The sequence below is a fragment of the Plectropomus leopardus genome, chromosome 18 (genome assembly GCF_008729295.1).
Source record: "Plectropomus leopardus isolate mb chromosome 18, YSFRI_Pleo_2.0, whole genome shotgun sequence".
NCBI lineage: Eukaryota > Metazoa > Chordata > Actinopteri > Perciformes > Serranidae > Plectropomus > Plectropomus leopardus.
Window position 1 is genome coordinate 22,298,389 of NC_056480.1, and position 22,775 is coordinate 22,321,163.

General features: G+C 39.5%; 1 protein-coding gene across 1 annotated transcript in view; it reads right to left on the minus strand.

Moving 5' to 3' along the window:
• LOC121957465 (CUB and sushi domain-containing protein 3-like) overlaps positions 1-22,775 on the minus strand; it is a 446,534-nt gene that overhangs the window by 159,489 nt on the left and 264,270 nt on the right. The window contains exons 8-10 of the mRNA XM_042506041.1: positions 19,856-19,943; positions 19,549-19,673; positions 5,435-5,556 (exon numbers count right to left, since the gene is read on the minus strand). Coding sequence (XP_042361975.1) covers positions 5,435-5,556; positions 19,549-19,673; positions 19,856-19,943 — 335 coding nt within the window. The remainder of the gene's footprint in view (positions 1-5,434; positions 5,557-19,548; positions 19,674-19,855; positions 19,944-22,775) is intronic.

Sequence of the window (22,775 nt, forward strand, 5' to 3'; positions counted from 1 at the left end):
TATAATGAAAACACTTTACCAAAGTTGCCAGTGGGCAAAACGCTCTCAGTCCTCGGCAAGGGGATTGTGCCTTTCTTTGACTTTTGCACTACTGTCTGTTCAAAATAAATGAAAAGAAATGTCTTTATGCATTTTTTTTCCCATTGTACCAAACTTTCAGTGAACCAAAACTCCTAAACAAGGGTATTAACCAAAGGCTGCTGTGTACTGTTACACCCCTCGAGTAGAGGGTGTGCTTTAAAACCCTGTCTCTCTACCTCCAGAGTACAAGAAGGAGGCAGTGAGAAATGTAGAATATGTGTGGGAATGGGTGCAATGGAGAGAGTGATATAAGTGCCCTCCTCCTCCCTCTTCTTATTCTCTCTTACTCCATAGTAATTTGATGGTTTCAGGCAAGCTCTTTAATGAAGAATCTGGGTAATTCTGAGGACAGAGCCTCTGGGAGTGACGGAGGAGGAGGGATGGGCAGTGTAAAAAAGTGGGAAAAAAGAAGGATGAGACGAGGGGAATGAAAGAAAGGGAGTAAAGGATGAAATAGGGAGAGACGTGTACAAGCAATAAAAAAAAGCCTTGTTCTGCTAGTGGGAGAGGCAGGCTCAGTTGGGACTATTCTTCTACTCTAAATGTGTCGTGGTGCTTCCCCCAATTCAGCCTTGAACTCTCTCTCCCTTCTGAGTCCCAGTGTTTGTTTATGTATCGCGCTGCCTTCTTTCCTCCAGAGATCCACCGACCACTCACCTGCCTACTAAACTGCCCCTCGTTCCCTCATCAGCTTCCTAATTGAGGACAGCTTTTTACTGCCAGTATGCCAGATCATCAGTGCTCCCACTCTCGCCTGCTACCTGTTGTTTACCTGCCAATTCCTGACTGTCTGTTTGCCATCATCTTTGACTCCATTATACATCTCTGAACCTGAAATTTTCTGTTACAGCTACTTACTTGAACCATGGCAGAATATCAAATCCTAAATAACCCTCTAACCCTAACCCTACCCTAACCCTGTCAGGGCCTTGGTCACTAGTTTATTTAGCCTTTTAAACTTTTAATTGACACAAAAATAGTTTCATTTTAACCTGAAACCAGACTGAACTGGCAAAATATCCTCTACACTAACTGTGAGCAAAATTGTAAACTAAAAGTGACAAATGTCTGGAAACTAAAATGCTTTTTTGCAACCCTGAAATTATGACGAAGTCAACATTGTGATTTATGGTTAAGTCATTTATGTGATTTATTTTCCAATATTTTAAAAGCATCTATAACATTTGATCCCCCTTTTTCATTAAATAAATGTGAACTGAGATCTACAATATTAATAAGTATAGCTCTCCCAGCACTTGGCATGCTCCTTTAAATCATAATACATCTCGCTGATGCATTTAAAAACTTTAAAAATGTATTCTTTTTCAAAAAGTACATCTTCAGATTGATTGATTAATGCCATTGGCTTCACCAACTTTAAAGCATCTTTCTTTAAACCCGCTGGAAAGAAAAGACAGTTATCTGACAGCATTAAGACAAGTCTGACAGTGCCCAAGATCCGAATCCATGAGTGAGATCTAGATTTACATATTGGGGTTTGAGTTTCTTTATGATATTATTAATATGAATGCTCTCTCATGTGCCTCTTCACAGGTGTCCCGTATGAATAAAACAACTTGCCAAGATGGATGAAAAATGAATGAAGATGGGAAATGATTTGGAGTTGTACTAAATGATTTGTCACTCTCTGTCATGCTCATCCCTTTCTCTTGCTTTGGAACTTCATCTGGCTCTGTAAATGGGCTTAGTATATTAAAAAGTTTCCATTCCTCTGTCTTATGCAATTTCTATGAGTGTCTAACTGATGAATGTGAACACCATTTCAAGTTGCTTTTAGGTCAGCTGGAGTTTATCTAGACTAAGAATAGTTTTAAGTCATTTTGGGTTTTGATTGCTCGTGGTTGAGTGGGGGAGAGGTAATGTTGTAGGAGCCCTGACACACCAAGCCCAAGTTTTTGTGGTGTGTCCCAGACTGCACCAGTCCAACCCTTGTCAGCTTTCTTCAGCTGATTCGCCATACTGAATCAGTGTTGGACTCATCAAACCCTGTCGGAGCCTGTCAATAAGAGGAATCACTCTGACTGGCCGTTCAGCTTAGTTCAAAAGATGAGAAACAGAAGTGAGGAAAGCAAACAAACGACTCAAGTCAAGGAGGCGTGTGATCATAACAAATGTGTTATTTTAAGTAAGATTGTATTTTAGCCATTGATCTCTTTAGCAGAAACAGTTTGTTAAATTTTTTGCTATTGTTCTCTACATATATCCTTTGTTCGCTCAACATTGGGTTGTGTTGGGAGTTATTTCCTCTCACGCAGACACAGAACGTGAGTGAAATTTGTTGGTAGTCCTTGCAGTTTGGTCAGCTGCAACTTTTTGACCATGACACTGGCGATGTGAGGTGAGGAAATGGTCGGCCTTCTTTGCCACTAGTTCTTTGATGTGGTGTGTCTAGGCCGTAGGAGAGAAATGGCCAGCCAGACTGGATCCAGGGACGTGTTGATATATGTGGTATGTGTCTTAGTCTCTGGGGCACTGGGTCTGTGTTATTTCAAAATACATGCACATCCTCTTCAGGTCAGGTGCTGTGCAAATTTATAGACCCGTGAGGACCTCAAGTTTGATGTAGTGTTGTACTTGGTGCATGACATATTGTATATATAATGTAGTGTGATACAGACATGCATATGATTCAATATGATGCATGACATATGTAGTGCAGTATGGTGTATGACATGTATATGAAATAAAATGGAGCATCACAGCATATGATGGGGTAAAGATAAGAGGCTATAAAAACGACTTGATATAGCTTCAGTTGATCTGGTCTTCATTCAGGTCACCGGTTTGGCAATATCCATTATCATACATAATACATAAACATTAATTTTCAACTTCTGGCACACATCACACACACGAACACCCCACAGGGCACAATAGGGCATTAGTACTATAGCCTTAGACAGTCACATACACAGTGTAGCCTTCAACAGAGAATGTATTGCTCTAGGCCATAAACCAGAGGCCTTGGGCTGTGACAGGGAGAGCTGTGTGTGAGAGTTCGGGGGAGCGAGAGACAAAGGTTTTGAGCAGGAGCAAAGAGGCACAGTGTGTGTGTGTATTTGTGTGGGTACAACTGTGTGTATTTCAGCATGCATGTATGTTGAAGTGTATCTGTGTGTGCGTGTGAAAGTGTGCACATATGTGTATGTGCGTCCCTATGGTGCTGACGCAGGTGTTGCCATTGACGACAGAGCGGTCACCACAGTGACCCTGAGTGGAATCAGGATGTGTCTCCTGAATACCAATCGGATTTCCCCCGAGGCATAAAGCGACCAATCACAGCTATCCATCTAACCTCCAGCCTATTGCCGGCCCCTTTGCAGGATTAACCAATCACACAGAATTAGACACCGATATGCTCTGACTAGCATATAATTCAGACTACCTCCTACATGAATTATTATAAACACATTTAAATTATGTAAAAATGCTGTTTAACTAAACTTGCCAATGATGCCCATAATGACTGGAAATAACTTCAGATATGTTGCTACACTCATACATGGTATAATGTATTTACTGCAGCATACTGTATATGAGGCACACATTCTACAGTGAGGCAGACTTTAAGATTATAAGCACTCCCCACTCTTTCTCTGCCACTGCTGCTGATGCTTATCTTAAAATAAACTATGCAGGATTCTCCGAAAAACCAATATATAGGTTTGTACAGAAGTAATCCCTCTCAATAATCACTTCTGACCAACTAGAACTGTGTGGTGGTGTATTTTTCTGCAGACTCTGCCTGTATTTCTTTTATTTTCTACTTGTTTTCACTTTTTCACTGTTGGAGAAGTTTATGGGCGCGTCCCCCAACATTGCTTAGGTGAGGTTGAGGCTTTAAAAAACAGCAGTGACCAGGTGCCTGAACATAAACAGCAGAAAAAAAAAGACAAAAAAAAAAAAACAGCGCTAAAAAAACGCAAATTTGCAATCTGAAACATCAAACAAGAGTGACTATGGGGTTGGCTTTTAATGAGGGCTATCCCTTGAAAGTCAGAGACTTGTCTTTGCAGCTGCAGAAAGGCAGGTAGCAGCACGGAGGGAGAGAGGCGAATAAGGTGAAGAAGTGGTGAATTTACAGCTTACAACAAGTTAACAGGTACAGTCTGTCTTTTATTGATATCTAGTGTAGGCAAAAATGTTGCACATATGCGACCCGCTGTTAGCGCCGTTATCTTATGTACTGTATAATGTGAATGCCACTGTCAAACTGAACATCCTGCTGAGCCTGAAATCGACTAGCACAATTCTGAGTTGGGAACAGTCCTACTTTAACTTTTACTTCACTGGTGAGTGTGTTAACAAAGGGTACGCGTACGACATTCAGAGCATGTTGATGACCAGAGGTTGTCTACACACAGTTCTTAAAGTAGGGGATGGAGTTGAGCAGCCTTTCACCTGTAGCTTTTCATCAACGCTGTGGCTGCTACTTCTTGTTCTATTGCTCCCTTCAATATTCCATACTGATTCGCTATCAACAAATGCCGTAAAACATTGTTATTTGGTGTTATAGATGCATTTTTGTAAACAACAGTTGTAGCGCTATCTGACAAACACACTGCATTTGCTGTGACAACCTCTGAATAAAAGTCAACTTTTGTTCCACAAGTTTCATGCTTTTAATGTAAAGCTACAGCACCAGAAAATGTTGGTTTTGCATCAGCAGGAACTTCCTACAGTGTTTTACAGATATTGTCAAAAAATATTTTTCTAGTAAAATGTTCAGTGTAGTCGGTAATCAGTGGAAAATTACCTCACGCTGGCATTCCTTACATAGGACAGAGATGCTAGGATTAAAACCCACAAACAATGGTAGCACAGGTGACTTCATTCTTTGCTCAGAACACCATTACGCCACTAAATCTGTACAGAGCAAACAGTTGTTTGCTGCTTTACTATGGCTCTGTCTGTTTTTTACAGATCATTTAATATTGCATGAGCCCCACTTCACCCCATCATTCACCTGCAGGTTTAAAGTTAAGTGGGATTTATTTCACCATCCCCCCTAATCTTCTCTTTGATTGGCTTTGATAGGTATGTGAGGAGTAATGAGATCAAAGGCTACATGCACACATGCACACATGTTGTAGAGGCAGAGTTCAACTGTACAGTATTCTGCATATACACATACTACTTTAGTGAATAACATCTACATGTGTTGCCATGGGTACGACACAAGTTTATAAAGACACGCACATATAATCTGAGTCAAATTCCATTTAGTTCCAAAGTGATTAATAGCAACATGTGTGAATCAACAACAACAATTTCAATTTGAATGTTTGTTTGATGGACAGAGAGACAAAGAGCGAGAGATGAGGAGATTTACCTTATTGGGGTTTGAAGCAGTGATTATCCACACACACTGTGCATTGCTCTCATACTGAATTGGGAAGTTAGGGGATGTAAAGGTTCCTGACGGCCCTTGAAGATTACTGCCACAGGTCTTCACTGTGAACAGAGAAAAAACACACTGTCAGTGTTATTACTAGCAACTGTAGAATGTGTGTTAGTATTAGCATAAACAATCATGTACTGTGGAGTCACAACAGAGAGACAATTACCTTTATAATTAAGCCATTAGCTTTATGTTTAGCCACAGAGTCTCAAAAGAAATCAACAGCAAAATATAGCACACGTGGATCAAAGTAGCAGTGTAGCAAAAACGATTAAAAGTGGCACTACTACAATGTTTAGAGTGTGGTGACAGAAAGAGAAAAGAGGAGAAGAGAGAAGTCTCATGTGTAGACAAGAACAGAAAGAGGAGCAGAAGGTCGGAAAGATGTTATTGATACTGTCAGCGACATCTCCCTCGACAGAAGTACTTAATTGGAAGCTATTGGCTGTGAAATACCACAGGATTAGCTAGTATTGACTGATAGAGACACTCACCAGCAATTTACTCTCAAAATCTATTGAAAGTCAACAACTTCTAACTACTTGCTGGTAAGAATTTCATTCCATCTTAATCAGGAGAATAGTCAAAAGAAAATAAAAGTGGGCTTCGGACTACGTGCATCTAACACTCAGGCATGGCGCAACACCGGGGATAGGGGAATATAGCTACGTCACAGAACTGTGTAACCCCTGTTAAGATCCTTAAAGCATTTTATGAGGTTGTAGGTATTTTGTTAAATATTCTATTCATATTCATATATTCTATATGTATGCCATATCTGCCTGTATTGAAAAAAAAGAGAACTCTGATAAAATTACTCTGGGGTCATGAAATTCTATTTTCTTAGCATCCCCATGTAACAGCGCAGCTCCACCTGAACACTGGTAGAGGAAAAATCCAGGTGCCGGCCATGCTTATATTAGATACCACAGGATGATGTAATAGATACAATGGCTATCGCCTACTTGGGCACTGAAGCTAGCTTTGGTTCACTAGTGGTTTAAAAGTGCACAACTATTTGGTTTGTGCTCACAGCAGAGCTTTTACAGAGGTTGCAAATTTAAATGTAAGGACTTTCAATTACATTTGAAACCCTTTATTACCATTATCAAGGACTTCACTCAAAGCAAATGACTCATTTTCAATTAAACATTTTTATCTGACACAACTGAAAGGTGTGATCAATGACTCTCCTCTCAGTGAAGGGTTACTTCACAAACTTCACCAAACATTTGAATGGCACAAGTGCTATCGTGCTTATTCCGCAATAATGCATTGCTTTGTTGCACTTCAAAAAGTTTGAATCCAGAGAAAGTTTAAGTATGAGAGGGTCACATAACAACAGAAACTCGCTACAACTAAACTGCACTATCCTCCAAACCACACCTACTCTTTGTCTGCACAGAGTGCATGGAAAAGAGAGAGACCCCGCCACTCTCGCCTAAAATCAGAACTGTCACCTCTTTACAAAAAGGAGTACAAATTATGAAGAAGGGAAATATTCTTTCAAAAAAGAACTATCTGAAAACAGCATAAGGAAACAATGTCAGCTGGAACTTTAGTTGAATTGTTTGGCGGAGCCATGACATCAGCACATTGCTTAAGAGAAAGGCAAACAAATCCCGGTGAAAAGCTAGGTCATTAAGCAAAGTAACATTAAGTGTAGACATGCCAACATAAGACCACTAGTTTGCCGAAGGTTACAAATGGAGTGAAGTCAAAATAACAATATCTACAGTGACAGGCAAGACATGATTAAGGGAAAAAAAGAATGAAGTGGCGAGAGACAGTAACACATCAGAATTCAATCAAAGAAAACTTAGTGATTTCTGGTTCTGAGCAACTTAATAAGAATCTCTTAAAGAACAAAACTTTGGTCAAAATATGAAACAGTGTTGTGGTGTTCATTTGAAATTCAAGGACTTTTTAAGCACTTTGTTAAATAAAAGGGTCTAGCACTTGATTTTTTACCTCTCAAAATTCAAGCACTTCAAGCGCCTTGTGTGAACCCTGTGTTTCTTTACAAATCCATAGAAGCATATTAACCTACTGTGTGTCGACACAAGCTTGCACAAACTCACAAACACCAACTCTGAAGCTACACTCAGTGGGGTGTTGAAAATGACACATGCTAGTCGTTCGATAAACCAACCAAGCCTTTATGAGGCTGTGTGCTCTGACTGGATGTGATAGAGAACCTGCTTGTCTGTCCTTGGGTCGTCCTGTTAGAGTTGGGAGGTAATTTTCTGGTTGGTTTGAAGCAGTGTTTGTTCCTTAATTAGTTTGTTCAGCGGTAGGCCGCAGGAACACGTACAGTTAACAGCATCACAAACACACACGCAAAAAAGCTGTTGAATGATTATATGGACACATTTTAAAAACAGGCACCTGTGCACATGCAGTGACATACATTGACACATGCTATACATCCAAGAAATAATTAAAAGAAACAACAGGCTTGTAAGCACACACAATTAGCAGTGTCACAGCAGGTCTACGTGTGAAAGAAAACTCACAGGGTATGCATTCAGACATCATTCACACATACTCACCAAGCAAACACAGTTCACAAAAAAAAAAAAAATCAATCACCCACAAACACACTTCTATGACTTAGTGGTTAAAATAAAGGCAAGGGGCAAGTAAAAGAATCATACCACAGTGTGTTTGTGTTTCTTTGTGTGTGTGTAATGGGGTGTGTCCGAGAGGTGCTGTAAGAGAGTGTCAGAACAAGCACAAGACCCCTTAGAGAGAACCCTTTCCCTTTCTCGTCTGTCTCCCTGTCTGTGTTTCTCTGTCTCCCTGTCTTCTGGTTCCTCCTGACTGAACCCAGTTGACGCTTGTTTCTCTAATTCTCAATGCATCTTCAGATGACCTTCTCTTGTGTTCTACTCCCTGCAATTTATAAACTGATAGATACACAGAGATAAGGTGTGTGTGTGTGTGTGTTTGAGCTGCATGTGAGAAATGACTTATCTGCATGTCTCAAAGAGTGTGTGTGTGCGTCTATATGACTGGGTGTGTATGTGTGTGCGTTGACAGCTCAATCAGCGTGGCCTGAATGAATGGCCATCCTATCACCGTGCCAACAGCAGAATGGGCATGGTGTTGCTATAGCGATAGCGCAGAGAGAGTTATCATCAGAATTACCAGAGGAGCTAACATCCAATAATTTATATTAAACTCCACCCATCTCTCTGCGGCTCCCTGCACCTGTCTGTCGTTCTCGCTCTGTCTTTCTCTCTGCACCTTTTGTTCACGCGGTCTTAGTCCCTGCATCAGCCAGTATATGTACTTCGTGATTTACAGTACAATCTATCATTTGCTTTTAGAGTCTGTCTATCTGTCTTTGTCTCTATTTTTCTTCCTTCTCTTTCTTCTTGTGTCTGCAGTATATTTCACTCTTCAGAGGTGGGCTGATTGAGTAGTATTTTGTGGTCCCAACCTGATCATTATTTTAATTTGATCCTACTTTATAATTCTACCCTACTTTGACTACTATATCATTTAAAAATCAAGTTTTCTACTTTCTACTCCACTACATTTAGCTGACCACTATAGTGATTTTGCTCGTGAAGATATTATGCAAACGTCATTTGTTAAGATTTGAAGTTTTTTTATACGTTTATGTGTATGCATATATTGTACTTTAATCATCTAATATACATGATGAATACTTTTAATGTTTACGCTGTAATTATTGCATATTATATATATATATATATATATATTTACCTCTGTACTTTTGATTAAAGGTTTATAATGCAGGAATTGTTGGCTACTGTAAACAGCGAAAATAAAGGCTAACCCCAGATTTACTCCAGTTTTGAAATGAGCTTTGTCCGCTTAGTGTTTCGCATTGCTAAATTTGTGTTCATGTGTTCACATTTTTCCTGGTTATCTTTTGGATGTCTGCTGCTTACAGTCTCGTGGCTACCTTTTCTCCCAACCTCACCTGTGTGTTCTGCCCAGGACCATCCCAAACACAGCAAAATAAATAAGTGAGGGATTTATGAATCCTAACAGGGTGAGGAGGGGTCTTGAATCATCCTGAAGTGTTTTGTTTTACAGTCTTGTCATTTGCTGTACTTATCCCACTTATTTCATGGCTACTTACTAAGAAAATCAGCAGTTTATTGATTTAAAAATAATTTCATGGCTTCTGTTAAACTTCTACTATCAGAAATGTGTCCACGATCTATCATTCACAGCAAGGGTCTGCTCTTCAGAAATAACAGACAGTTAAATGCCGTATCGACCGATCAGAACTGAGTATTTAACAAAGCTGTGTACAAAGAAAAAAATACAGGCAGATGGCAATGTCTCTGCAGGTAAATACATCACCACACACTTCTACAGGGTTATAAGTGATAATTGAAAGGAAGTACTTTTGTATGTGTCCATACATTGTTTCTTGGAAAAATCCTACTTAGTATACTTTTAAAGTTGCATTAATTCATATTTTTGCCTATCTACATATCCAAATGACATCAGCAGTAGAGTTTTTACCTTGACTTCCGGACGCATAAAAGTCAAATAATCAAAGTTTTTTTTGTTGCTCTGTTTGGTGTCCACAATGTCCAAAGAAACATACCTGGCTCTAGTGGTTAAGTTCTCCGCTATGTTAAATGGCAAGTTGCCGAAGTTGTCTCTCTGCAGTTTTTTGCTGGGCCAGTAGTACACAGTGAGTTTATCAAAGCTTTTTGTTGACTGAAAAAATAATCGGTTTACTCAAAATTAGGTTAATGAGACGAGTTTGCATGCTGGGAGAACAAAGCATTGAGCTGAAAGACTCTATAAAGAGCTCCACAGAGGTGCACACTTTTGTGCTTATTCTAAGAGTGACATCTTTTATATTACACTCAGTCACTGGATCCATTGTTGGTAATAAAAACAAAATATGCAGCTTTATGAATGCAAAAGGTTTACTTGTGATGTACTGTTTTCATAATGGTTGTCTCACAGCTTCTCAGTCTGTCTGTCAGTCTCTCTAGTTTTGTCTCTTTCCGTCTCTCCCTCTCATCATTATTTATACTGGCACACAGTATGGAGGGCTTGAAGCCAAAAGGGCCACACTATCATTGAAGCGATAATGAATTCTAGATCAAATTAAAAATTTTGATGAGGTCTATCTGGTACTAAAAGCATATTGTTGGAATCACGAGCAAGATTAACTGAATGCTTAAGGCAGGAACCGCAGTGAGTAGTGTGTGTGTGTGTGTGTGTGTGTGTGTGTGTGTGTGTGTGTGTGTAACAACATATTCTCTTTTGAGTTTATATATTCAGATCAACTGGATTCCCTGAGGATTCTCACTTTCTCTTTCTCATCCTAACTCTCACACACACACACACACACACACACACACATGCACACACACATAAACCGTTGGGATGCGGACCAAAATTAAATGATGTTTCAGGCAAGGATCACATTGCCAAAGCCTAAAGTGTAGCTCCAATGCCCTTGCTCACACTTTCCCAAAGTTTTGTTTTGTGGCTTCAGAGGATAACTGCACCGGGAAGGTTACTGGGAGAAATGTTTTTCGATTCTGAATTTTAACGCCGTTCAGCTTCACAATGTTTTGACTTGGCTCTCCATTCTAGCATGGCAGACAGTCATAAGTGCTTCCTTTGGTGTGATCTGTGCCTTTTACTCAAGGTCTATAACTGCTGCTTTCTCAGCAGGATGGCCTTTGCGGTTAGCGAGTCGTCCTCACTGTGGAGGGCTCAGGTTCAATCATCCATACAGCAATACCTGCTGAAGCATACCAAGGACACTTAACCCCTACCTGTTCCAGATTATCTGCCTGACCCTGCACCTAGACCAGAGAGCATACACAGAATTGGGGATTGAGGTGAATCAAAAATAAAATCGAATCATACGGATGAGTTTACAAAAGTACACAATTCATGGGCTTATTTGGAAGTGGCATGCTACTTGTCCAGCAACATCCTCTTGTTGCAAATACATCTCTGGTCTCAGTGCTCATCAGTAAACTGTTATTATTGGTATTAATATTGGTTTGGCTATTCCAGTATCTAGTACAAAGACATTACAGCTATCAATCCATTGGCTGTGTTGTAGTTTCTAAGCTCATAAATTCAGGAATCAATCTGTGGTGTGCCTTAGTAAAATTTCAACATAATCTAGCAGTAGTGAATCTGTGGGGGGGTTCAAAAATCTTCCTTATGATGGTAGTTTCTTTATCAAAAGAAGTTCATTATTAAAGTGCATTTATTATTCAAGGATCATACCCATACAAGGGAATTTCTTATTAAAGTTACTTTGACAAAGATTATGTGTAACCAACTAGACAGGTAAGCTTAAATGAAAACTACAAATCATGATTTTGACAGAAAGGGTAGGGGGCATCTCCCATTTCCATGTCGATAACAGGGATACAAATATTACTTGTCAAAGTGATCATGTCTGTTTTTAATTACAGGTACCCTTTTTTGTCTGAAGTGACAGTTTTTTTTTGTACCAATAACTCGAGCAAATTTAAGTTTGGATGAATATTACAATGCCATGAAGACTTTATACAGTCAAATATACTTTGAAAGCGATTTTTTTGGGTGAAAACTTTTCTAAAGTTCATGTGATCATGCTGAACTTTAGATCGCTGTGTTTGGCTGTTTTAGCAGGCTGCCTACAGGAGCAGATAGACTGACCAATGGACACAAAGAATGATTGATGACATCATTAAGCTGGCACAGCGTTCCAATGGCCCTCGCTCTGGTCAGAGCTTTAATGGGTACACACACACACACACACACACACACACACACACACACACACACACGCGTGCGTGCACACACAAATACAAGTACAGACACAGTCATTTAGTGTCCTTATTGTACGCTGAAGTTTCTTTTCAGTTTGAAGTCAACATATTTGCATGTGTGTGTTTGTGTGTGTATCAGTTTGACATACAGCACTCTCCGTTGAATCAGTATATTCAGGCAGATCAGTTGAACTCCCCTGGAGTTCACACACCCACACACACACGCACAGACAGAGAGTTGGCTTAGTGGCCTTGCCATCTGTCCATTAATCAAGGTGCCACATGGACTCTCTCTGTCTCTCTCTCTCTCCCTCTCGTAAAGTGCTGGAGGACTGGACAGAAGGACATTGCGATTTGATGGCTATTTTGTAGTTTATTTGTATTTAGTTTTGTAATTGTTTTACTGCGCTTAATAAAGTAATTACCACTCTCTCTGTCTCTCTCTTTTTATGTTTATCTGTCTCTTTGTATTTGTTCACTGTTGTGATATAAAGGGCACATTTTCAAGATACATTGAGTTTATTTTCTCACTGATGTTCCAAACGACACATTTAGCTGTATTTAAGTGTTGTGACAGAGGTGACCCTTTAAAAAGTCAGCTGGCATGATGCTTCCTGACAGACTGCCTCTCTCTCAATGTTATTCATGAGTTTCCACTTTAGCTGTTGGCTGGTCTGGATGTAAAGGTCAAATATGAGCTGTGTTGAGCTAGACACAGCCTTTCCATTTTTGTTCAACAGGATAAACAAAGTAGGCTAAATAAGGACACTCTACATTCGAGAACACAATGTTTTCTCAGAGAAGATCAGAGGAGCATGTAATAAAACACAACTAAGGCTGCTCTGCTCTCACACACTGGCTTACCTGTTAAACTTGTTCCAAAATGGTATTTATTTTCATGTGCCCGCAAAGCCAGTTGAGCTCCAAACAGAGGCATACAGCCATTTTCACTGGGATCAAGTACACGTTTCTGTTCTTGTGTCTGTTTGGTAATTTTGTGGCTTGAACACACTTGTGCCACTGCTCAGGTTGTGTTTATGCAGATGCAGCACCATTTTTTGTTGGCTTACATATTTTGGAGTGAAATTGCACTGGCATTTTCATCAGCTCAGACCACCTCTTCAAACATAGCAGGTACCTTAATTAATTTTTTTTTTAATAAAAATCAAAATAGGCACTCAACCTTCTGTATTTTTCAACACACTTGAGTGGTAAGCCACACATTTTTCACATTTCTACTGTGCAAATCATCTGGAGTGTAGCCCTCAGTAAACAGAACTATAGCTAAATCATAATAATACTAGAAAAAATGTATTGTAGGATTCTATAACTTAATGCAGTTGTAGTTGTAACTGGACAGATATACTTTGTTTCCATCATTATACACGATCAGGAGTTTCAGTGTCTCTTTAAATCAAACTTCAAAAGATGAAAATATGTTTTGTAGGCATTTTTGGGGTGCTGTAGTATCCATAACAGAAACTTCTGCTTGCACAGAAGATGAGATGATGTGACTGGCCCTTGCTGAAGTTCACCACCACCCCACTTGCTGATACAATAGTTCCCAACTAACAATGTAGTTTTGCACTAGCCCCCCTTCCTGATTGTGTTGTTTGTGTCACTAAAATTTGCTAAATTATTGGTCACACATGCACTTGCAATCCTGATGTGTCAGACGCAGGTGTGAGAAGTAACATGTCAAATTTGCTCTATTTAGTAATTCTCTTCAAAAAAAAGTACTTCTGAGCATAGTTGTTTTGCAAAATATGCTTTACACTTACTCAAGCACATTTCCAATAAAGTATATGTACTTCTACTCTATTACATTTAGTTACACACTTCAGCTATAGCTATAAATAATTTTCATATTCAGCTGAGCTCACACGCAAGACAGCGATTGTCAAACAACGAGAGATAAGATCATATGATCATAGCACTGCCGATGGAAAGGAGGTGTGGCTCTACCCCCTCCATGACCCCCCCTTCAACTGACTCCAGTTCAAGATCATGTCAGAAGATGAAACGCCTCCGTCTCCTTTACAAGAAACACATCCGCATCCCTGGCACTGTTTGCCTTTCAAATGACAAGGAACATATCATGCGCTGCCTACACTGTCAGCCCAAAACGGCGGACATCTTGACCTTCATGACTTCCACATGGACAGCACATATTTTATCACTCGTCTGGTTCTAGATATGGCACTTTAATGACAATTCACTTGCACTTCTTATTTGTTATTGCTTGTTGAGGACCTAATTGAAAGTAATATAATGATGTAATAAATTGCATTTTAAGAAGTTATTCACTACTTGAGAAGTTTTTTTTTTTATAAGCTACTATTTGACCCTTACACAAGTAGTTGTTTTATGAATAATTTCACTTCTAATTGAGTCAACTTAATCATATAGTACCAATACTTTCACTTGAGTATTGTTTTTTTGTTTACTCTAACCAGCACTGGTCACTTACAGCGTAAATCCCCCAAACTTTTTGATTGAACATCACCATCATCTGCACGATGCCAGGTTAAAGATAAGGTTACTTCCTTGTCTGCCATGAGAGTTTTGGTACCATAAAGACCGAAACATCACATGCATCAAGTGCCAACATGGCCTTGTACAGACTGCCAGCCCACATCGGTTTGTTGGGAATTCCAGATTGTATCCAGATAGACTTTCGAAAGACTGGATAACAAAATAAAAAAAAAAAAACACACACACACACAAAATGGAACTCCATTTCTCATGCTTTCGTGTTGGAAAACTGCGTCACTAGCATTGACACATAGTCACAGATGCCTGCTAGATTACCACAGCAACAAATTCAGATGGTTGGCAATGTCTGGACACGAAAACCTGATCTCATGAATTTCAAGTAACAGTGCAGACAGTCTGTCTTCAAGATCTGATTTGAATAACAAATCTGATTGGCCTATAGTCGGAACGTAGACTGTTATTTCCTGGCTGCTGCTGGTAAAGGAGGGTCGCCAGAAAGGACGGTTGAATATAAACCTGATTAAATTGATTCTAAAGAGCCACAGACCTATTCTAGACAACAGCCCGGTTTATTCTACTCACAGTCTATTAGCTTTAGATGAGCCATTCTCTTTTGCCTCTGAGGCATTTTTATTTTCAGAATTTAAATATTGGATCTCTTTCCCTAAGGGGAAACAGATTTTTTTTGAGCACAGGTTTAAAAATAGAGGAGTAGTCTCTACATTCTTTTATATGCTTTTCAGTAAAACCACCGCCGCCAAAACACCCTATTTCAAGCTTTAAACGTATACTTGCAATGTTTACAGTTGCAATGTATTGTGGTTTTTCTTTTTTGTTTTCTCTTTTGAGTGATCTTGGCATATAGCTCAAATAAAGCCCTGGAATTGTTGTCAAAAGGATACTATTGCAGTGTTACACGCTTGTCCTTCAAGCAACCTCAATGTGGTTATCCTGGGATTTATGGGATTTTTGAAGATGGATGTCTTTCTGTTTCACCAAGTAGGACAGCGATTTACTGCATAACAATGACGCTCAGCAGTACTTGTATGAGCAGTGAACAAAAAAAGTCTTCTATCCCAACAATACTGTCCAAACAAGCATGAGATATTGATAATTCAAAAGCATTCACTGTTATAGGTAGATCTATCACAGATCATAACAAGGCATATCATGAATTGTTGTTCCCACTGTTTTCTTTTCAGTATACGGTAGCATGAATGGAGTTATGCAGCTTGTATTAAGGGACCGTGCTGGAGTAACAGTGCCCTCCATTGTGAGATGCTTAAAATAACAAAGATCAACTAGCACAGAATCACTTGTTACTTAGCAACAACCACAGAGCAGGATTGTACACTTTGTCATTGCTTTGTCAAAAAGTTGCTCGCTGAACAGTTTCTCGTGCTGGGAATACCAGCCACTGTGTTTTAAATTCAACAGAGCTTAAGCAATGCACACCTGCTACTCAGACGCTACAGTAGCTTGGTGAAAAGTGTCTCACCCTGCCCACATATCTTTCCTCAAAGATCCCCGCTGACGGATGGTTCTTTGTCCCCGTGATAGAGGTCATCCTTTTTAACCATTCACTGCTTCAGGGGACAACATCCGCGACTTTTAATGTCACTCCCTATGGGGAGGCTTAGCCCATCATCACATGCAGGTAGATGTGAGCCTTGATTGGTTTAATGTCGCTAGATATATTTAATTGCTCATTATAGAGTGTTTAGTGATGATGAATCCCTAACAGCCATTAACAATCTTAAAGAGCCAATCAAAGGGTATCAGCACTATAATATCTCTGATAATGAGCTGGGTAAAAAGGTTGATTGGCAGGGACCAATCAGAGCCACAGTGAGACAGTCATATCCTAACTGCATTGGCTGGGTTATATCCTGCAGGCTTACAAGGATCTGTGCTGTCAAGCTAACAAAAAGCTTAATGGAGGTCAGTCCCCCAGTGTGTCTGGTTCACAAGAGAAACCTGGGGTAGGAGTCAAGGCTTGTGGTTCCACTGTGTCCTTTAACCAGAGGGCAAGAGTGGAGCACCCACGGCTGGCTGCCATCCGCCCTGATCAGGTGCCCCTGAGCAAGATATCGTCCCCCTACAGACTCCCAGGGTGCAATTCTGAAGATGACCTTGCACATTGACTTCCTGGTGCAGGGCTAACAGAAAGTAAGTCTCTCTCTTAAGTAGGGATGGGCGTATCGAGTAATTTTTAGGGCTGCCCCCTAAAAGTCAAAGATTTGAATCATCAGTCAGAACCCTTCAGTCAACTGAGATTTGTCTAGTCAGTGTGCAGAGTACTCCTGTGATGTTTCGGTCCCTTGATTTAGTGCTTTTTACTTCTCTCTGCTCTCCTGCCCGGTCAGGCTGTGAGATAGTGTTACCTTCTCCCTTCTGCTTAGAAGTGGTGAGTTTGCAGTTAACAGATACTTTGTACGATGACGATGTCTTTGGCTTTTGTTTTTTGTTTTATCTTGTGTCCCAAAAATTATTGTTGCGAATTTTTGATCTGTTGTTAGTGTGGTTAGCACACATTAGCTGGGATAGCTTACTTGGTTTGTTTACTACATAACATGAGTGTCACTGTCATCCTGAACGTCTCGCCAAACCCTGTTCAACCCTAAAATTCAATATGAAAAAGACGAACTAATAGTTGAATATTCTTATTAAACGGCTAAATCTGATTCAACTTACATCTTTCTGAGTACAGGTACAGGCCTTGTAATTTCCATATTCCAGTACTCAAATTTAAGCATTATAGAGTGCAAAACAAAAGATGTGGTATTTATTTGTTGTATTGCGCATTGTGTTTGTTGTATACTGTGTACACTGTTGTCTGTAAGAGTTGTTCCTGGTGTCGAATGAGTTAATCAATAAGAAAAATCTAATAATATTTAATAAGCAGAATTTTGTGCAACATCGCAGAAAATGTCAAGACACGACGAGAGGCCAGGAAGGACGCGCAAGCTGTGAAGGCATGCTCACATTAAATTAAGATTAATAATAATAATAATAATAATAGTACTAGCAACAACACCAATACAAATTAACCATAACCTTGTCTAAACTATTAAGGCTTAATTTTGACATGAATTGATCCATTCTAGTTTAAGTAATTAAGCAAGTCCACATGGTTGGGTGAGAGGCAAGTGGATTTAAAAGTTTCGCTGTGGAGAAGACCGTCTCTGATCAAATGGAATAAACAGGTATACTCAGGTACTGCTTTGCTAGCACAATGAGTTTCCTGTACCTGATGGCCTTGCTTTGCCACGACTGCAGGAGGTTTTGGTCGGGTGGGATGCCAACTCATAGAAGTACTGATCCACGTTGCTGTGATTGGCCTCTGTGTCTGCGGTGCAGTAATTTTCTTTAAACTAAGCATCAAATGCTGTGCTTGTGACTTGGGAGGATGAACGAATACTGACATCCAAATTGAGTATTCAAGTATCCATATCCATCCTTTCAACTAAGCAAAAACTATCTCAAAATCATCATGCGGTTCTGGATGGATTCAGTGTTTTCTTACAGTTCCTCCTACAGTAAGATTAAAGTGAGGAAGATGCAAACGGTTCAATTTAACATTTCAATCTAGAAGTTCCAAATACTTTAAATCTGTTTTTACAAAAAGTTAAACCACTCGGGTAAGCAAAAGTTTAGCTGGTGTTCATATGCTAATGTCTTGTGATGGATACAGTAAGTTTTACTTTTACAGTGGCTATAATTTAAGCAGAAAGAGTAGGTGTGACATTTTTCAGATTTTTCTTGCCTCCTTCCTCTCCTCCTCCTGGTTCCCTGTCCTCACTACTTTCTCCCTTGCAGTTCTATATCTCAGTGATTATTAGTTAGATGTTGAAGAAGCTCTCTCTCTCTCTCTTTACACACACACACACACACGCACACACACACACATACACAGACCCACACCCAGTGAATATTGGTTTTTATGTTAAAGTATGTGTCTCCAGCCACAGTCTGAAGCCTAGTGAAGGGAGACATGACAAATGACTTTGGCATTTAACATGACAGACGCCCCCTCTCTCTCTCTGTCTCACTCCCTCTGTGCATGTGTGCTTTGGTGAGTGTGTGTTGCAAGTTTGAAACTAAAGCAGTGGCAGATGTGAAACCGGAACCGGTACGGGAAGCTGAGGAATGAACGTCTGAAACATGTTAATTATCAGAGCACTTAGAGAAATGAAAAACGCACACCTGCCCCCATTAAACATTAAAATCTGCAGTCACTTCTGCCGCTGCGCTGCATGTATGAGCAGATTACACATCTCGTGTCACTTTTAAAACTGTGTTGCAAATTGCAATTTGTATGCTATATTGAGCAATAATGATCAGACCTGGTGCTTGTTTACAGCTGTGTTCATCTACAGTATATTGCATTTATGACAGAGGGTGTAATTTTAGGTCGTGAACAATCACTATCATAACTCCCCTGATGAAAGCATACAACCGCAGCATGTTGGTGAGGCGCTACACTGCAAACATTGGATTATGGAGTGTTTTGTTTCATAATTTCATAGCCAGAGGCTTGAAACTGAATTTGGATTTTTTCCACTATAAACTCAGCGCAACAAACTCATCCCAAGCAGAGGCCAAGGCAACACACTGGCAACATTTTGAGGCAGTATGCATGGGGAGTTGTTGTACTTGAGTGTTTTCTTGTGGTCACATGTGTGCCTACTGCCTCTTCCTCCACCTGTATTTGTGTCTTTTACTGCTGTGTCTGTAATTTTTATGCTGAGAGCCACTTCTTACCTTTACAGACTGGTCTGTGGTCGCTCCAGGCTGCGAAGACTTCAGCCACTCTCTGGCAACTGATGGTTTTACTGCCCTGAAGAACATAGTCTTCTCCGCAACTGAACTGCACCACACTGCCAATACTACACATAAAACACATAATCACACACAGAGGGAAAACATAGAGTCAAGCCATAAGAAAACAGGGATAAAAGCTTTCTGTAAATGCATCTATGTACTTTATGTGCATGTGTGGGAGTCTAGGTCTAAATACAAACATGTAATTTAAAGCCTCCGTGTGCAAGTTTGCGTGTACAGATTGTACCTGAAATCACTGCCATGGCGTTTTCCATTCTCTGGCTCTCCTGGATCAGGACAGGAGTTGGATGCCTGTCTCACACCACCTTCATTTACTACACAGAGAGAAAGACAGGTGGAGAGAAAAGGGATATATAGATTAGAATAAGGCACAGACAAGGCTTAAAGTAAAGCTACACTAGGTCCACCAAGCAGAATCTCCATTTAAAAGATCTAAATCTAAAATGTCTGTGATTCTCTGGGTAGTATTCAACACAAGACGACCTAAGAAAATTTCCAGCCCTCTATTTTTGGTTTCAGTTTTAGAAGCCTGCCTGCCCCGTCACTTGTTCACTTTGGAGGCAGCAGGAAACATGTGGAAGGAGAATCACATTCACCAGACGGGTTAGTCGGTTAGGTAGGCAGACAGAGACGACACAGCACTCCAGATACGATCTCACAGAAACACAAGAGCTAATCTAGACAGTAAAACTCCAAACATCACAGAGACAACAGACAGAACTGTACAAATACTTTGAGACTGTGCCATCACAACAAACATGCATCTGACACGATGCATCTCTACTCTGTCTCTAATTACAATACTGCTGTTGACAGTATATGTACAGTTTGTCACTTTTATTTTGTTTTTAATTTCTTTGTTTCTTTCTTTCCCTGTATTTGTTTTAAACTATTTTTTTTTCCCTTTTCTTCCATCTTGCTTGCTTGCTTGTTAATCTTTTGCTGTCACTCAGCCCCCCGCCTCCCTTTCTGTCTAAATAACCTCACAGCTATTTCATTGGCTTTTCTTTAACGACAATACAGTATATAAAATGAAAAAAAAAAAAATCTATACTCCTCAACCATTCTGAGTCAATTCTTTTTCTTTATTCTTGAGCATTTAAAGGTGAAGAATGTCAGATTTAGGGGGATCTGGTGATGTCCTCTCCTGGCTTGAATTCCTTCAGTGTTCACTGTTCAGGAGGTTTTTACCAGGAGCCGAATTATGGTCTCATCCTCTCCAAAAGAAACAGCAATACAGTCAATTTTCAGCTCAAAGATACTTAATACAATACAGTCTGAAATTTGTCTGATATTTAGTGTTGGCAAGTATGTTGTTGCACATTTCCGATCCGTCACTAGTGCTGTTAGCTTGTTTAATAAATTACGTGAACGCCACTTTCACATTTAGCCTCCCGCTGAGCTCGATCAAATTTTAGATCTTTCTATTGTGGAAAAAAAATGAATCATCATATTGAACGGCCAAATCTGATTGAAGTGGTATAATTCTGAGTCAGGTACAGCCCTGGTGATTGGTTTGTCAGTTCTGGGCAACTGTAGAAACACAACGGTGCAACATGGCGATTTCCATAAAAGAGGACTCACTCCCCATAAAGATATAAACGTCTAAGTCTAAGGAGACAAAAACACAATGATGATCCTATTTTTGGGTGATTATAATAAAGACAACGATTATTATTCTATATTTCGTTTCTGCAAATATATTTCCCCTAAATCCTGTACACTGGACCTTCAAGAAACAGAACTGTTGGGTTAACACTGAGCGACAGAATATTACAGCAATGTTTTATGCATGTATTTATTTATTTATTTATTTGTGTTGTACTCCTGTCTTATTTGGATGTTGCTGCCTTTTATTTTTTTTGCTGCACATCTGCTGCATTTTTCATCCTCACAGTCACCCTTCACTGTTGTGTTCAAATTTGTGTTTTTTTTATTTTTGTTTCATGTTGTTTGCCCATGTTACCCATATTTTGCTTCATTTTGTTTTTTACTGAAAATCACATAATAAAAAAAGCTGAGCTGAGTGTGTGTATGTGTGTTTGTGTATGGATATGCAAAAAAAAAAGGAATTGTGTCTTATCGAGGAAAGTGAAAGAAACATAGTCAGGTGAGTGAAAGAATGCAAAACACAAAAAAATGTCAAAATATTCCAGATTTAAAAACGTACCGTTAATTGTACATTAAAACACTTCTTTATCCTGTGGTACTTTTTGAATACCAATAGGAATCCATCATGTGCCACAGAGCTGTTCTTCGCTGGTTGGCACATAACTAAAGTATTAGTAGTAATACAGCATTTTAATGAGCCAGAGTCCATTGATGACCTATTTTTACTCAATTTAAAGGCCCCACGTGACAGGATGCCTCATATTTCCTAATGAGACCGGGTTGAGTAAAATTATTTGAATAATCTTTGAGTTCCCCTCATCTTTCATTCACACCACTGAATGTACAAATAGGCCAGTCAGAGTTTTTCTTTTTTAAGTCGTTCATCCTCTCCTAATGTCTGGTGTCAGTGGAATATTACTAGAGGGAGAAACTGTCTTGGTGTGCCTATTTACTTCAGCTATACAGCAAACAAAACACCCCATGGTGTATTTTGATATTCAAATGCATGGACTGATATTCAAACGAGAGGGAAACACGACTAATCATGTACTTTGGTGGAGAATAATATTCAGCTTTTTTCTAAAGCAGCAATTAGACGACAGTGTGGCAGTAATCTGTTGGTCACTTGTTTTATTAGTATGATGAAATTATGTTTGATTGTGGAAGAACATAATTCTTTTTAAGTTCTTAGGACGGAGGTGGACATGATCCTCATGTCTCGTGTTCTTTGTTTTTTTGTTTTTTTTTCATATTTTCACTCAATTCGTTTAAACTCATTTTCACCTACTGGAGCTTTTATGTCTACACTGTATTTTTTCTTCTCTAAAAGTCATTGTTTATTTCACCAAAAGAAAGTGTTTTCGCACAAAAAAACACACACACAACAAACATCACAAATAGGAAGCAAAGAGGAAAAAGGGAAGAAAACAGAAAAGGGACACTGAGTTTGTAGTCTGTAACATCATAAATAATATTATTAGAATATAAAGTAGTGAGTATTGGGCTGCAGATAGTATTTTAAATATTTAAATCCA